The sequence below is a fragment of the Kryptolebias marmoratus genome, linkage group LG10 (genome assembly GCF_001649575.2).
Source record: "Kryptolebias marmoratus isolate JLee-2015 linkage group LG10, ASM164957v2, whole genome shotgun sequence".
Classification (NCBI taxonomy): Eukaryota; Metazoa; Chordata; class Actinopteri; order Cyprinodontiformes; family Rivulidae; genus Kryptolebias; species Kryptolebias marmoratus.
In genome coordinates this window covers 10,979,594-10,992,637 of record NC_051439.1, presented here as the reverse complement: position 1 = coordinate 10,992,637, position 13,044 = coordinate 10,979,594, and the positions used below count along the sequence as shown (strand labels likewise).

The following is a 13,044-nucleotide window of genomic DNA, read 5'->3' as shown; positions in this document are numbered from 1 at the left end:
GGCTCGGTGTGATTTTTTTTTAATGTTTTTCAGGGTCACCCAGTTTATATCGTTGCTGCACAGTCGGTGACGAATCCCGGGGCGATAACAGTGTTGATTTTGACGGGTGGACGGATCAGCCGCGACAATATAACCCTCTTTTAACCCGGCGGCAGCCAATGGGCGCGGGGGGCGGACAGAACCGACCAGGGGTGTTGTCTGCTTACGAGTAATCCGATTGGGCCGTCTCAAAAAGGGCACACACGCTCCTTCTTTTTGCGCCGCCAGCCCCCGCCTTGTGCCGCGGTTCAGAAATAGAAAAGGCTTGGCAGGAAGAGCACCTCTAGTAGTAGGATTTAAGGCGTAAATTAAAGCCATTTATTTGACGCTCGGAGTCCGGGGCTGGCTTCTCATCCGTTGTTCGGTCGGCATCAGCAGGGAGAAAAAACGGTTAGCCGAGCAAGCCTGGCTCACAAAGCCAGGGAGGTGTAACTAGCCAGTTAAATATTACTTTTAAGCCAAAACTCACTGTAGTTAGTTTGTTAATTGTACATTTCTGTCATTACATTTTGTGTGAGGGAATGGCATTGGACTTCGCAGCTGGTTGCGTTGGAGGTAAGTAGATTTCAGACGGCTGCGTTAGCATCAGTGGCTAGCATTAGCATTAGCATCGCCTCGGTTTTTTTCCATCGCTTTCTTGACGCGTGTACAGCTCAGTCAGAGAGAGAGCAGTGATTTAGAGGCTCCCTATCGGCGGCAGTTCGTGAGAAAATAATTTTAAAAAAATGACAAAAATTAAAGGACACCCCCGCGGCGATGCGGGAAAGGCACCTAAAGTGCGCCTATTTGTGCCGAAGTGAAAAAGATGAAAACCCGGATGCGAGTTGTTTGGAAAGTCCGTACCTGCAGCTCAAATAGGATGTACGCCACCAGCGTTAAGAGAATGTGCTAAACCCCGAGACATGCGTCCAATTCTTAAAAAAAAATAAAAGAATCAGACAATCCTAACTATGTGCAGTTCACATATCATCTGATAGGCTTTTCCTCCCACCCAGGACTGTGAAAAGCTGGCATTAATGGGATTATTAATCGTCATTCCACTTAAGGGAGGTGTTGTTTTTCATGCTCCTGTAAAGGAAAACAAGAATTCAAACCACCTCCCTTTTGAATAGACATAGTTTGAATGCTATGAATAACACAATCCCTTCGGAGGCTCTTGCCAGCTGTTTTGTTTTCAGTCAGATCAGTTCTCATTGTAGATGTTGAGTTTTAATGTAGGTGAAACTCCCTTCCTAACCACAGACGGCAACAAGAGCCAGTTCCTCACTGATGCATTTGCTATGGAAGTTGGTAATATGTGACTTAAATGTCACAAGCTTGATTTGTGACTGGTGTCTCACTGACTGACACATTCATGTTTCCTCATCGGAGCGGCCCATGTGGAAAGGTTGGTCTGTTAAAGCCAGCAGAAGCGTGTGGGGACGTGTCATCATGCATTCCCAGAGAATGTGGTGAGGCACAGCTTGACGTTTCCCACAAACCTATATCCAACCCTTTACCCTTCAGCTGCTGCTTTTGCTGTAAGTTAACGACCAAGCGCTTGTTTGCATTTCCAGATAGAAAAAGCCTCCTTTTTTTTTTTTGGTTTGGAGGGGTGGGCTTATGTGAGAAGTAACTGCTGCGAGGGTTCTGGGATCGTTGACATGAGTCAAGGCCAGGCCGCTCAGAGCTGTCGTCACTGGTTGCAGTGCACTGACCAGCTGATAACTTAACCCAATATCACTTCGGTCACTGTGGTTTGATGTTCCCCTGGTGAGTCGTGACACTGCTCGTCACTACCTTCCCTAAAATCGAGCCACGTTGTCTGCCGGGTGATGGATCTAGTGATGTGCTGCTCAAAGACAACATAGCTTAAATCCACCCTCTACAAAGAATGCTCGGCCTTTCGTTATAAGTGTAAGCTGATTTAAATTGTGTGTGTGTGTGTGTGTCTTGTAGGTGCTGCTGGTGTTTTGGTTGGACATCCATTTGACACTGTAAAGGTGGGTGTCTGCTTCTTCCTCCCCGTCATACACTCATGTCTAGGCATCAACAAGCTTCCCTGGTTTGGTGCTGAACAGTAAAATAGGCAGCCTGAATTTGAATCAAGGTAATCAGACAGTACACAGAGTTTAAACTAGCTTCGTTTGAGCCATTTTTGAATAACCTTAAGGCAATCTTTGATGTTTTGTTAACGTTGCGTTTTTTTGTTTTGCAAATGAATAATTTTAGTCTGTTATAATTGTACATTGCAGTTTGAAGTTATGTGTATGCTTTAATTTTTCAGAGATGCATTGAAGTTAACAGTAAGGCGCTCTCATTAACTTGCTTTTTTTTTTTACTGAAATAATCAAATTATCACGAGGCCAAACGGGGACATTGCCCTCAGTTAGAGCAGCAACACTCCCTAATCCTAGTCACTTAACCACAAAGTTAAAAAATGTCATGGGCTTTATGTTTTCTGTTATATTACTGATAAAGTGAAATCATGCGCTAAAGTTGCATTTTTGCGTGGTTTGAACATTAAAAGATTTCTGTAAATACACATGAACATTGACAGTTTTTGCTTGAAGCCAGTAACTTATTAAACGACCCTAATTCAGGTGTTAGGAAGAATGGTAAGGTGATAATATTAGTTCCTTTTTTATGATTGTGTGAATTTGTTGCATCTGCTTTTAGAGGCGCACACACAGATGGTGAATGGTTTGGTTGTAGTTCTTTTACACGTTGCTTTTAATGTCATTTCTCCCTGAGCCGGTGTCTGCTCGGGGCTGGGGGCGGCTGTCTTTAACAGCTACAGTGTCACTGTGTTGTAGATGAGAGAGAGAAATAAACAACCTCTCCACGGATATGTGACCTAGTAAGTATGGTCCAGGTCTTTCTTTCTCTCACCCAAATGTCCTGTCTTGAGTTATAGAAATATATAAAAGTGCAGAAGACATGTTTGCTTTACTCAGCTTGTTGCTCGGTTAAGATTTTCTTTCTTTCTTTTCTCCCACATGTTGCACCCCATAAGCCTTTTCTTTTACCCTGAAAGAAATACATATTTTTTTTAAAAAACTGTTTGCTTATTTCACTGTAAACATGTATTAAAGTATGCTGCCTTTGTTTGCATCGTGGCCGTTTCAGGCCTTGCAGTTCCTTTACACGAGTCTGACGTTAGTGCTGTCCTCCCCAGGTGAGGCTTCAGGTTCAAAATGTGGACAAACCTCTGTACCGTGGGACGTTTCACTGCTTTCAGTCAATCATACGCCAGGAATCGGTAAGCTTTTTAACTTTCCTGTTAGTCCTTTACATTGTTACATTACCGTTTGAATATTCCTACTTCCTCTTGGGGTTTACGCGTAGCTTTCGCCGTCAGGCCGTTAAGTGTTCAGTTACTTCCCCCATCATGCATCCACCAGCATGTTCCCACTTAAGGAGGGTCGGCAGGCGAAGGGCGTGTATCTCCCAGCCAGGGTCAGCGAGAACTTCTTCCCACGTGCCTAAATAAAGCTTCGGACGTTGCGCTATTTGTAGAGTACGCCTGGCTGCATGACTGTGGCACACAGTGGAGTCTCTGATTGTAAAAATTGCAACGCCACTTAAAAAAAAAACAAAAAAAACGACATGTTAATTTCCTTATGATTTATTTAAGAAATGTTCGTACTGGAACTTGATCGTCATCGTTTAATAGAATGTGGTTAGAGTGGAAATCTGTACGGACTTGTTTGGTTTCAGCAGACTCTCCCATAATGTAGTTTAGAACTATGACATCTTTATAGGTTTTACTTTTTGGCGTATATGAACACAAATGAAACATTTAAGATGTTCTGCTGTTCAGTGTGACGTGACTCGGCAGTTCATCCTGTGACGCCTTTGTCTGCAGATGCTGGGTTTGTATAAGGGTATCGGCTCGCCCATGATGGGGCTGACGTTCATCAATGCCATCGTTTTTGGTGTCCAAGGCAACGCCATGCGGCACCTCGGCCGCGACACTCCTCTGAACCAGTTCCTGGCTGGAGCCGCGGCTGGAGCCATCCAGTGTGTCATCTGCTGTCCGATGGAGCTGGCCAAGACGCGCATGCAGATGCAAGGCACCGGAGAGAAGAAGTCTAAGAGGAAGGTGTACAAGAACTCCCTGGACTGCCTGGTGAGGATCTATAACAAGGAGGGGTTCCGAGGGATCAACCGTGGCATGGTGACCACGCTTCTGCGCGAGACGCCGGGCTTCGGCGTGTACTTCCTCGCATACGACGTGCTGACGCGCTCCCTGGGCTGCGAGCCCGAAGACCCCTACATGATCCCGAAGCTGCTGTTTGCCGGTGGCATGTCGGGCATCGCCTCGTGGCTCTCCACCTACCCCGTGGACGTGATCAAGTCGCGTCTGCAGGCGGACGGCGTCGGCGGCGTGAACAGGTACAGCGGCATCATGGACTGCGTCAGACAGAGTCTGCGGAAGGAAGGGTGGCGGGTTTTCACGCGCGGGCTCACGTCCACGCTGCTGCGCGCGTTTCCGGTGAACGCCACCACGTTCGCCACCGTGACTTTGTTTTTAATGTACATGCGGCAGGGAGAGGAATGCAGCATCCAGAACTCTGAGCCTCAGTGTGTCCAGCTGCAGCCTCTGCAGCAACAGACACAGCCAACCAGCATGTAAGACACTGAGCAGCAGCAGCCAGTGTCGTTAAAGCCGTCAGTGAATCCCTACAATATAAAGCATTGTTTAATGCAGGTCTGTGATCTGTTAACTGGTGTTTTATAATCAGAAACAACTACTGACTGTTAGTAAGCATCTGTTCAGGTGGAGCTTCAACCACTTGTGGTGTTTGAAGAATATATATATATATATATATATATATATATATATATAAAAAAAAAAAAAGCTGGAAGCTGCTTTTGTATATATGGTTTCTTTTGAGCCACAGATATTTTTTTTTGTACATATGGTGACTTTTTAGCACATTAGGAATCTTGAATGTTACATGTCCCTAAAATGTAGAGTCAAAGAAATGAAATACTACTTTGTCTACAATGCTGTGTTTAGGTTGTAATGGAGTAGTTTGTGCTAAACTAGTGTCCAGTATTTGATATGTTCTTGGTTACCAAAAAATATATACAAATTTGGGCATATCGGTGCCTCTATTCTGCTCCCTTTCAGTGAAATATTTATAAATTTACATTTACTTTTTTTTTGTTGTTGACCAAAGCTGTTCACCTCCATTTGAATGCGTTTCAGGATAATGCAGTAACAGTTACATTTAAAAAAAAAAAAAAAGAGGCAGTAAAAAGCAAATTCCTGCAATGGACTAGTGCAGGAAGTAGGGGTTTGATGCAAAATGTAGCTGCTGTTGAAAGTTTTAATCAGTTGTGAGGTTACAACAATCTTTTCACAATAAAACTGTTGGTACAAAGACATAATTTGGATAGAGTCAAACACAAAATCATGTTTCTTTTTTATGTGTATCATCAAATTAAATGTACTGCTGTTGTGGGCGTCAGTGTCTAAAAAGCACCTTATGGTATGTTAACCACAAGTATGGCTGAAACCATAATAGCAATCAAAAATGAGGTTTTATGCTGTGTATTTCCTACTTAGGCAACATTTTATTGAAATGTTGACCAAATGGGGTAGCTTGTCAAAAGTGGGGTCTTTAAAAATCCAAAATGTGTTTTAAACCTGCTTCCCGTCATCTTGTTTGGGCACAGTGTTCGTGGAGCTCCACGTTGTCCACAAGGGGGCAGCATCAGACCAACTTAGTGCCACAGGGTTAAAAACAGTGCACTAATTTGCGCCACCTAGAGGCAGAGATAGTAGTTTTGCCACGGCTGCAGACTTTACAACCCGTTTGTGCTTAAACACAAATTGAAAATTTACCAGCCTAAATTAGGATAAAGTGATTAAAATTACAACACTGTCCCCTGACACAGTGGTAGTAACATATTTAAAAAACAGAAGCTGCTACTTCCCCTGCATGTTGTCATGGTTACTCCTCCAGGTCAAGCTGTGCAGGTCTGACACTTTGGGGAATGTCCAAAGATGTAATGATGTACATATTGTGAATGGATTTTTTTTGTTGTTGTTGTTTAGATTTACTTTATTTGCAACTTTTTTTTTTTTCTAAACTGAGTTTGTCTTCACAGGTGGATATGTCATTTGATATCGAAACACTGAATGTTACTTCTGTGCTTGATTATGTACAATACCTTGCACCAAGTTAGCACATGTAGTTCTTGATAAGACCGCTCAAATAAAAAAGACTTTTGTTTTTAAAATACATGGATTTCGGCTCTTTTATTTTTTTTTAAATATTGACCCTATAACCCCAAAAGTGACAAGGTTTAGAGTATTTAATGATTAAAAGTGAAAAAAAGTTTTAGAGGGACTCTGCTGACCTCTAGTGGTTATAAATGAATATTACAGGTTGTGCTCAGACAATACTGACCATGATGTGTAAAAATGTCCATTTATTTAAGAAGCTTTACACATCTTTCAGTTGCAGCTGTGTGGTGGAAACAAACATTATTTTACAAATTAAATATTCAAGTTTCAGTAAGTGAGTTCCTATGATCTTAGTGTTAATGCTGTGACAGGATAGCTGTCATTGTGAGAGACATGAAAAACTCACCCAACTAAAAACACAGCATAAAACTAACTTGGTCGAGTTGTGCTCCTTCAGCTTATTGTGCAAAAATAAATCTCTGATCTCACTGAGGTGAAATAACAGACCGTACAGTTACATAGTAACAAATATCCTTCTTCCTAGTAAGGCAGAGAGCAGGAAATACAAGTTGATGTGGACAAATACTGCAGCAGCTAATATGCAGAGATGTGTTTTAGTTATTTTGTCAAAGTGCTAGTTGCGTTTTCCTGCTTTTGATGCATTTACGAGGGCCGAGTCACAGGAGTAGCGCAGGAAGCGATAGATCTCCTCGGCTCTGGGTCGACTCATGCAGCCTCCTTTCTGTATGGCCTCAATCGAGCTGCGGGAGCAAAACACGTCGTTAAAAGAAGAACAGAGCAGCCCTGGTCTCGCTGCGGTACGCCGCACCTTAAGTTCCCTTTACCTGTTCATTAGCTGGGCGATCGAAGAGAAGTTGTGGCTCAGGCTGAGAGCGTGCACGTAGCTGACTGAAGGCAGGCTCAGGTACAGCTGCAGGGCCTGCTGCCTGTGCTGCCCTTTGACCTCGAGGGGCACAGAGATGCCCTGACCTTTACGGTGCTCCAGCTTCGCCAGGTCAGCCAGCAGGCCGGCGCTCTCCTCGGCGCCGGCGCTCCACAGCAAGCGGATGCCTGCGCCCACCAGCGCCGCTAAAGTGCTGTCGTAGTAACGAGTGCGCTGAAACAGACGTGAGATCTCGCCTGAAATAGAGGCGGATTCATTAGTAAATCAGATAAGAAACTTGAAAGATTTTGCAGATCTTGCTGAGTGTTCCCTGTCGCTGGTCAAAAACGGAGAGCGTAACTTTAAGAAGGCACCTGTTTTGGTTCGATCCTTCTCCACGATCAGACAAACCCGTTCAAACAACCCGAGCAGGCTGCTTATTCTTTCGATCAGCCGCTTCCTGTTCTGCGTCGAGGCCAAGTCCGACTGGCTCTGCCGCTCCACAGCCATGCGGCTGCTGACGATGAAGTAGCTGCCGTCCAGGGAGCACACGTGGACCGCCGCGGCGTGCCGCTGACGCAGGCTGGCCAGCAGCTCCACGCCGCTACTGAGGCAGCGGCTGTCCACCAGGATGCAGGCAGAGCCGGGCAGAGAGGGCGGCTCTTTCGCTGGCAGGTCAGGCACTGAAGAAGCAGTGGGGAGTTCCTGGAAAAAGATAAAGCAACTAGTATTCCTTGCAGGAATGCATATCACCCGCCAATCTTCAGACTAGGAGGGGATACAGTTATAGCTGTTCTGGTAAAACCTTGTAAATGACTGTGTGTGATCTCAAACAGTATTGGGAGTTAATGGGTGATCTGTTAGTGCTTGCAGTAGGTGTTGAGGATGACTCTCAGCTACTACCACGCCAAACTTTAGCTCCGCTTTTGTAAAACTGAGTGAGTTACAGCCACTTTTGTGTTTTTAAAGCATCCATGTTTAACTGGGTCGACTCTGGAGGTTAATCGGCTGTAGCTGCACACCCAGTGATTTATCTACAAAGCTGTATTTCAGCTCTGAGGACAGGCGTTTCTGTGCCACTTCCTGTTTGGACGTACCTGGGGTTCTTTCTTCGAGGAAAACTCGGACTCGACAAAGTCAAGCTCATTAGAGAGAAGATGCTGGTTTTCTACGTTCTGCCGACACCTGCAGGAAACAGAAAACAACGCTCAGGTGGTTGGTGAGTCAGCTTTTGTGAAAGCAGATGAGGATTTCTTTCTTTTTTTTTTACCTCTGGTTTCTCTGCTCTTCACTCACTGAGCTTCTTTGTGCTTTATTCAACAATGAGACTTTGGAAGCTAAAGTGGCAGGTGAAGGAGTAGATTTCTCCACAGTGGTTCCTTGTCGCCTCTTGTTTGGCTGCAAAGAAGCATCGTGTCCTCCTGTGCCGAGATCCACCCTTTCGCTCCCTCCGTCCAGCTCCTCCTCGCTGGAATCGTGAATGCGTATGACCCGGGAGCGTTTGGCTTTCGCCGCGGCTCTTGGCTCAGACGGAGGGCCGGCGCCGCTCTCGGATCCGGCTCCAGCTCTGGCTTTGTGCAGAAAAACCCTCCGCCTGGTTGCGTACTGCCTCCTCCCGTCCACGTACGAGGCCTCGGGCATGAGCTCTACGTCCTCGGCCTCTTCCTCGTAGCTGTCCGGCTCCTCTTCATCGCTGCCAACCACAAAGCTGTCCTCTGAATACGTCTCGTCCATCTCAGGCACCTGGACACAAGTGAGAAGGACAGGAAGGACGCAGATTAAAGAAAGACCTAGCATTTCCTGAAGGTATGTGATGTGTATGACTCTCAGTGACTCCCACACCAAATTCTAGCTCAATATCTGTAAAATTCACTGATCTATAGCCATGTTTCTGCAGGCTAAAGTTAAATAGCTGTGGTGATCATCTTAGATTAGGTTGATTAGTTGGAAATGTTCTTCAAGCTTCATTAAAAACTATCCAGTGGTTTATGAGATCTACAGACAAACAGACACACATTAAAAGACATCAGTCTGCGTTTGCCTTTTGGCGTGTACCTGAGAGAAAATGTCCATGTTGTGATGGTTTCTGTAGGACATTTTGAATTTGCCCTGAACCGCAGGGCTTCTCACCGACTTCAAGTAAACCCCATGCATCTCTGAGTCTGTCGGAACGAAGAACAGACAGGAAACCAAAGAGTAAACGTCCGTCACGTCTCACATTAACGTGCGTGAAATGTCCACCGCAGCAAGCTACCGTTCAGCTCCTGGGAGAGGTGGGTGTTGTCGACCACGAAGCCGGCAAGAGACCGATCCAGGTCGTCGCCGTCTTCCTCGTCAGACGAAACGCCAGCCCCCTCCTCATCTTCCGACAGTTCGGCCTCCTCGTCCAGAAACTGACGCGCTTTGTGGCGTTTGGCGCTCTGACGCGGAAACAGCAGGGAAAATGTCACCTGAAGGTGTCTGCGCAGCTGACGGATGACGCCGCCGCATTTTTAAAGCACGAAATTTGGATAAAGGCTCAACGTGCGTTCATTTTTAGTGGCATCAGCAAATAGGGTTTTAAACAAAAGCACTCGTACACCAAAACATCGGCATCTGTTACCGAACAGACCTGTTCTCTGACATGTTGGCGTTCTTTCCTTTTAGCTGCTGGAGCTGAGGGTCCGCGTGCGAACGTGGAGTCATCCCGGAAATCATCGTCGGAAGCAGCTTTGCCCAGCGTTTCATCCAGCTGCAGGGAAAAGAGTAGATTCGTTTGGGGCCATTGCTAATAACACTGTTGCATTTCTTCACAGAGGAGCGCTCGTGGGAGCACTTACAGGGTTGCGTGCAGAAAAACGTTTCTTCTTCACCACCACTGGGGAGTCCACGTCACTCGTGATCTTAGACTAAGTCAAACGAAACATGCTGGATTTCAGACTCAGAGACTTGAGCGTTTGTATTATTTGCAGCTTATCAGTGCACCAACATGGGGTTCAGGTCCTACTGGTGGTTACCATGACAACTACAGGTATCTTGGAAATGACAGAGGAAGACTGAGCTTGTCTTTGCTTTTGTTCCCTCCTTAGAAATAAGAACCTGATATAAATTTATTGTAAAAGTCCAAACACTATAAAAAGAGCTGCAACAACCTGTCTGTAAAATGTTTAATGCTAAATAAATTGCTTTTATTGTCACAAATAAGAACGTTTCTCTAATTTACTCTGATTATCTGTAATAGTGATGCTAACATCATTAGTGTCCGTAGCATGGGTGACGAGGATGCGTGTTTCCAAAGCTCACCACTTCTGGGGACGACAACGGGTTGACCTTGTTCTCACGTCTCCGTTTGTGAAACACGACTTCCTCCTCGCTATCGCTGCAGCACTCTGCTGGGAGTCAAAAAGACACAAACGTGCAGATATTGACAGGAGACTCCAGATGGACGGAGGCACAGAAAAACAAGCACAAATTTTACATCAAGAATTATTTCTCATCAAACCTGGAGGAGGAGGAGGAGAGTTGATCCTGGGAACACATTCCTGTCGAGAGCTGTTTCCTGTTTGTTTGAAGCTGAAGGACGCCAGCCTGGCAGGACCGGGCGCGAGTGTCCTCCTGGCTCCCGAGGATGGGATTGGAGACAGGAGGGCCTCCCGTTTCAACATCCCACACCCTGTCGGCATACGTGCCAAGGAAACCTTGGACTGACTGAAGAGTCTGTTGAAGCTGTTAATAGGTGTGGATGATTTAGAAACAGGTGGCAGAGACACAGCAGAGTGATTCTGCTTTGCAGGCGATGAAGAGGAAGGGAGAGCGCCATCCTCTGTGTCGTCTTCGGAGTCTTCGAGTAAAGAACCGAGGTCGAAATTAACAGAGAAGACGTGGTGGGAGCCGTCTTTTGACTCTGGGTTTCCTTGAATTGAAGAATTTAAATGAGGAGCAACTTTCTGTGGCTCATCTGTGACAGGTTTACTTTGAGTGGGAAGTCCTGAGTTTAAAGTCTGGTTTCTGCCTTCCGACTCAGTCATGTGTGTGCCGCCAGGTAACCGGGATGGTTTTGGTGACGAATACACAGGTGCAGTGTTGTTGTCAGTGTTGTTGTTGTTCCTGGAGTTGAGGGATGTCCCGGGTGTGACGCCATCTTCCGGAGTGAGAATGTCTGGAATTGTCATCTGCAGGAAGGCTTCATCGTCCTCAAACAGATCCATGCTGTGATCCATCTGGAAGCGTACAGTGGCGTTATCCTTCACGTCGCTACCCATCATGTGTGACGTTAACTCGTCCCTCATGCCGTCCCAGTCGTCACGCTCTTTCGCCGTGCCATCATTTTTACTCTTCATTTCATGTTCCTCCTTGGAATCATGTCGGCATTTGAATTCTGCCTCCCTGTTGGCTTCAAAAGTGACTTCATCGTCCTCGAACACCTCATCCCAGGTGGGACTGCTGGCTGCTGCTTCGACAAGGAGCTCATCTTTACCCCCGGAGGATTTATCTAAATCCGGTACGAGGGGCACATCGTCAGCAACAACCTCGTTTTCCTCGTCGTCGTCCACGTCCAGACTGAAACTGACGCGGAACGGTGGCTGAGGCGGCTGAGGAGAAGGTGGAAGGAACGGCGCGGCTTCGTCCTCTTCTAAAACGTCGGCCAGCGATGGCGGAGATCGAGACAGAAGCTCAGCCACATTGGCGAGGATGGCCTTCAGACTCGTATCTTCTCTTGGTTTGGAGTGGAAGACTGGTCCTGAATTCCATTTCGGGAGGTAGAACATGGTCTGAAGCTCAAAATCTTCATCATTTTTATCATTCACTTGTGAAATACCGTCCAGATTCACAAGATCTGCGAGCGCTTGACCTGCCTCGGTGACGTTCATGATGGCAGAGTCATTTTCCTCATTATTGGAAGACTCTCCCTCGGGTCCTAAGTGATCTGTGGCCTCATCACAAGGAACCTCAGAGTCATTTTCAACAGGAAGTTTTTGTTTTGTTACAGCCAGTGAGGAAACTAACCCTGCACCAGTCGCATTTTCCCTCTCCGTTTCCTCATCGATACGTTCCAGCTCAGACCAGGCAGCGTGAGGGGGTTTGGGCTTTCTGTTGGTGCTTTTATTGCAGAGCTTTGTGCCCTTCTGTTTCTTCGGTCTGTTTTTCTCAGCGTCTTCTTTATGAAGGTAAGGAAGAAGCTCCTGTTCGTAATGACATTCCCCCTGAAGACAAACACACACACACAAAGTTCGCCTATTAAAACAGCATCGAACTGTAAGCTGATCAGGAAGTGTCCTATGAAGAGAGGTTACACTGGAGAACCAAAAGTTGTGATGTAATGTGTGCTTTTTCATGCCTCATTTAAAAAAAAAAAAGATCAATGCGCTTGAAAATGTTCAAAATGCTTCCCTTATGTCATCTCTTCCCTGCTGGATTCTAAAAACAAACGCACTGCGATCGCCTCAACACCGGTCATCTGTGCAGACTTGTGACCTGGAAGTGATTCACCTGAAGTGGTTTCCTGCCTGGACCGACAGGCTTCCAGCTGGACCTGTGACCAGGAGGAGGAGGAAGAGGCTCGATGGACCCAGAAAGGAAAAGCACAGATTTTGCTTTTTAAATAAAAGCTTAAAAAAAAAAAAAAAAAAAAAAAAAAAAGCAAAACCAGAGGGAAGCTACTAAAAAGTCCCACATCCTAAAAAATATCTCAAAAATCCCCCCTTTTCTGTGCCACTGACTTGGAGAAAGTCACTCATGTCTTCATTTCATTAAGCCTTTTTGGCCCTAAAAGGCTGAACGACATGAACACATTATTCTAATTACTCCACAATAAAACTCAAAAGTTTTAATCCCTCACGCGGCATTAAATGGATTAAATCGGAGCACGGTTTCTGATCTATTAAGCCAACATTTTAGAGGGGAATGTGCTCACAGTTTCAAAGAAGGACGTTAATGCGTGACCCAAATGGAAGAAATCAGA

General features: G+C 45.8%; 2 protein-coding genes across 5 annotated transcripts in view; one reads left to right on the top strand and one right to left on the bottom strand.

Annotated features, from left to right (window-relative positions):
- The first annotated feature begins 212 nt into the window (after positions 1-212).
- LOC108234600 (mitochondrial basic amino acids transporter) lies at positions 213-4,854 on the top strand. Of its 2 annotated transcripts, XM_017413922.3 has the most exons (4): positions 213-594; positions 1,978-2,021; positions 3,197-3,280; positions 3,887-4,854. In XM_017413922.3, exons 1-4 carry the CDS (start codon positions 561-563, stop codon positions 4,655-4,657), a joined length of 933 nt encoding a protein of 310 aa, XP_017269411.1. In that variant the 5' UTR covers positions 213-560; the 3' UTR covers positions 4,658-4,854. The 2 variants fall into 2 exon arrangements, with proteins under 2 accessions (XP_017269411.1, XP_017269421.1); XM_017413932.3 differs by lacking the exons at positions 213-594; positions 1,978-2,021 and adding an exon at positions 2,098-2,878.
- A 1,191-nt stretch (positions 4,855-6,045) lies between these two features.
- The window catches only part of fancm (FA complementation group M), a 31,774-nt gene continuing 24,775 nt past the window's right edge, over positions 6,046-13,044 (bottom strand). The window contains exons 14-24 of one of the 3 annotated variants that reach the window (XM_025005057.2): positions 10,585-12,286; positions 10,386-10,474; positions 9,923-9,991; positions 9,715-9,834; positions 9,358-9,523; positions 9,159-9,265; positions 8,374-8,846; positions 8,201-8,288; positions 7,478-7,808; positions 7,066-7,360; positions 6,046-6,981 (exon numbers count right to left, since the gene is read on the bottom strand). In XM_025005057.2, coding sequence (XP_024860825.1) covers positions 6,855-6,981; positions 7,066-7,360; positions 7,478-7,808; positions 8,201-8,288; positions 8,374-8,846; positions 9,159-9,265; positions 9,358-9,523; positions 9,715-9,834; positions 9,923-9,991; positions 10,386-10,474; positions 10,585-12,286 — 3,567 coding nt within the window. In that variant the 3' untranslated portion in view covers positions 6,046-6,854. Of the gene's footprint in view, positions 6,982-7,065; positions 7,361-7,464; positions 7,809-8,200; positions 8,289-8,373; positions 8,847-9,158; positions 9,266-9,357; positions 9,524-9,714; positions 9,835-9,922; positions 9,992-10,385; positions 10,475-10,584; positions 12,287-13,044 lie in introns of those variants that run through there. The other 2 variants (XM_017413988.3, XM_037977785.1) reach the window with 2 other exon arrangements.

Coding starts and splice junctions, on each gene's coding strand:
- LOC108234600 (XM_017413922.3), top strand. CDS start 561: ATGGCATTGGACTTCGCAGCTGGTTGCGTTGGAG. Junction 2,022..3,196: donor ATCCATTTGACACTGTAAAG/GTGGGTGTCTGC, acceptor TGTCCTCCCCAG/GTGAGGCTTCAGGTTCAAAA. Junction 3,281..3,886: donor CAATCATACGCCAGGAATCG/GTAAGCTTTTTA, acceptor CTTTGTCTGCAG/ATGCTGGGTTTGTATAAGGG.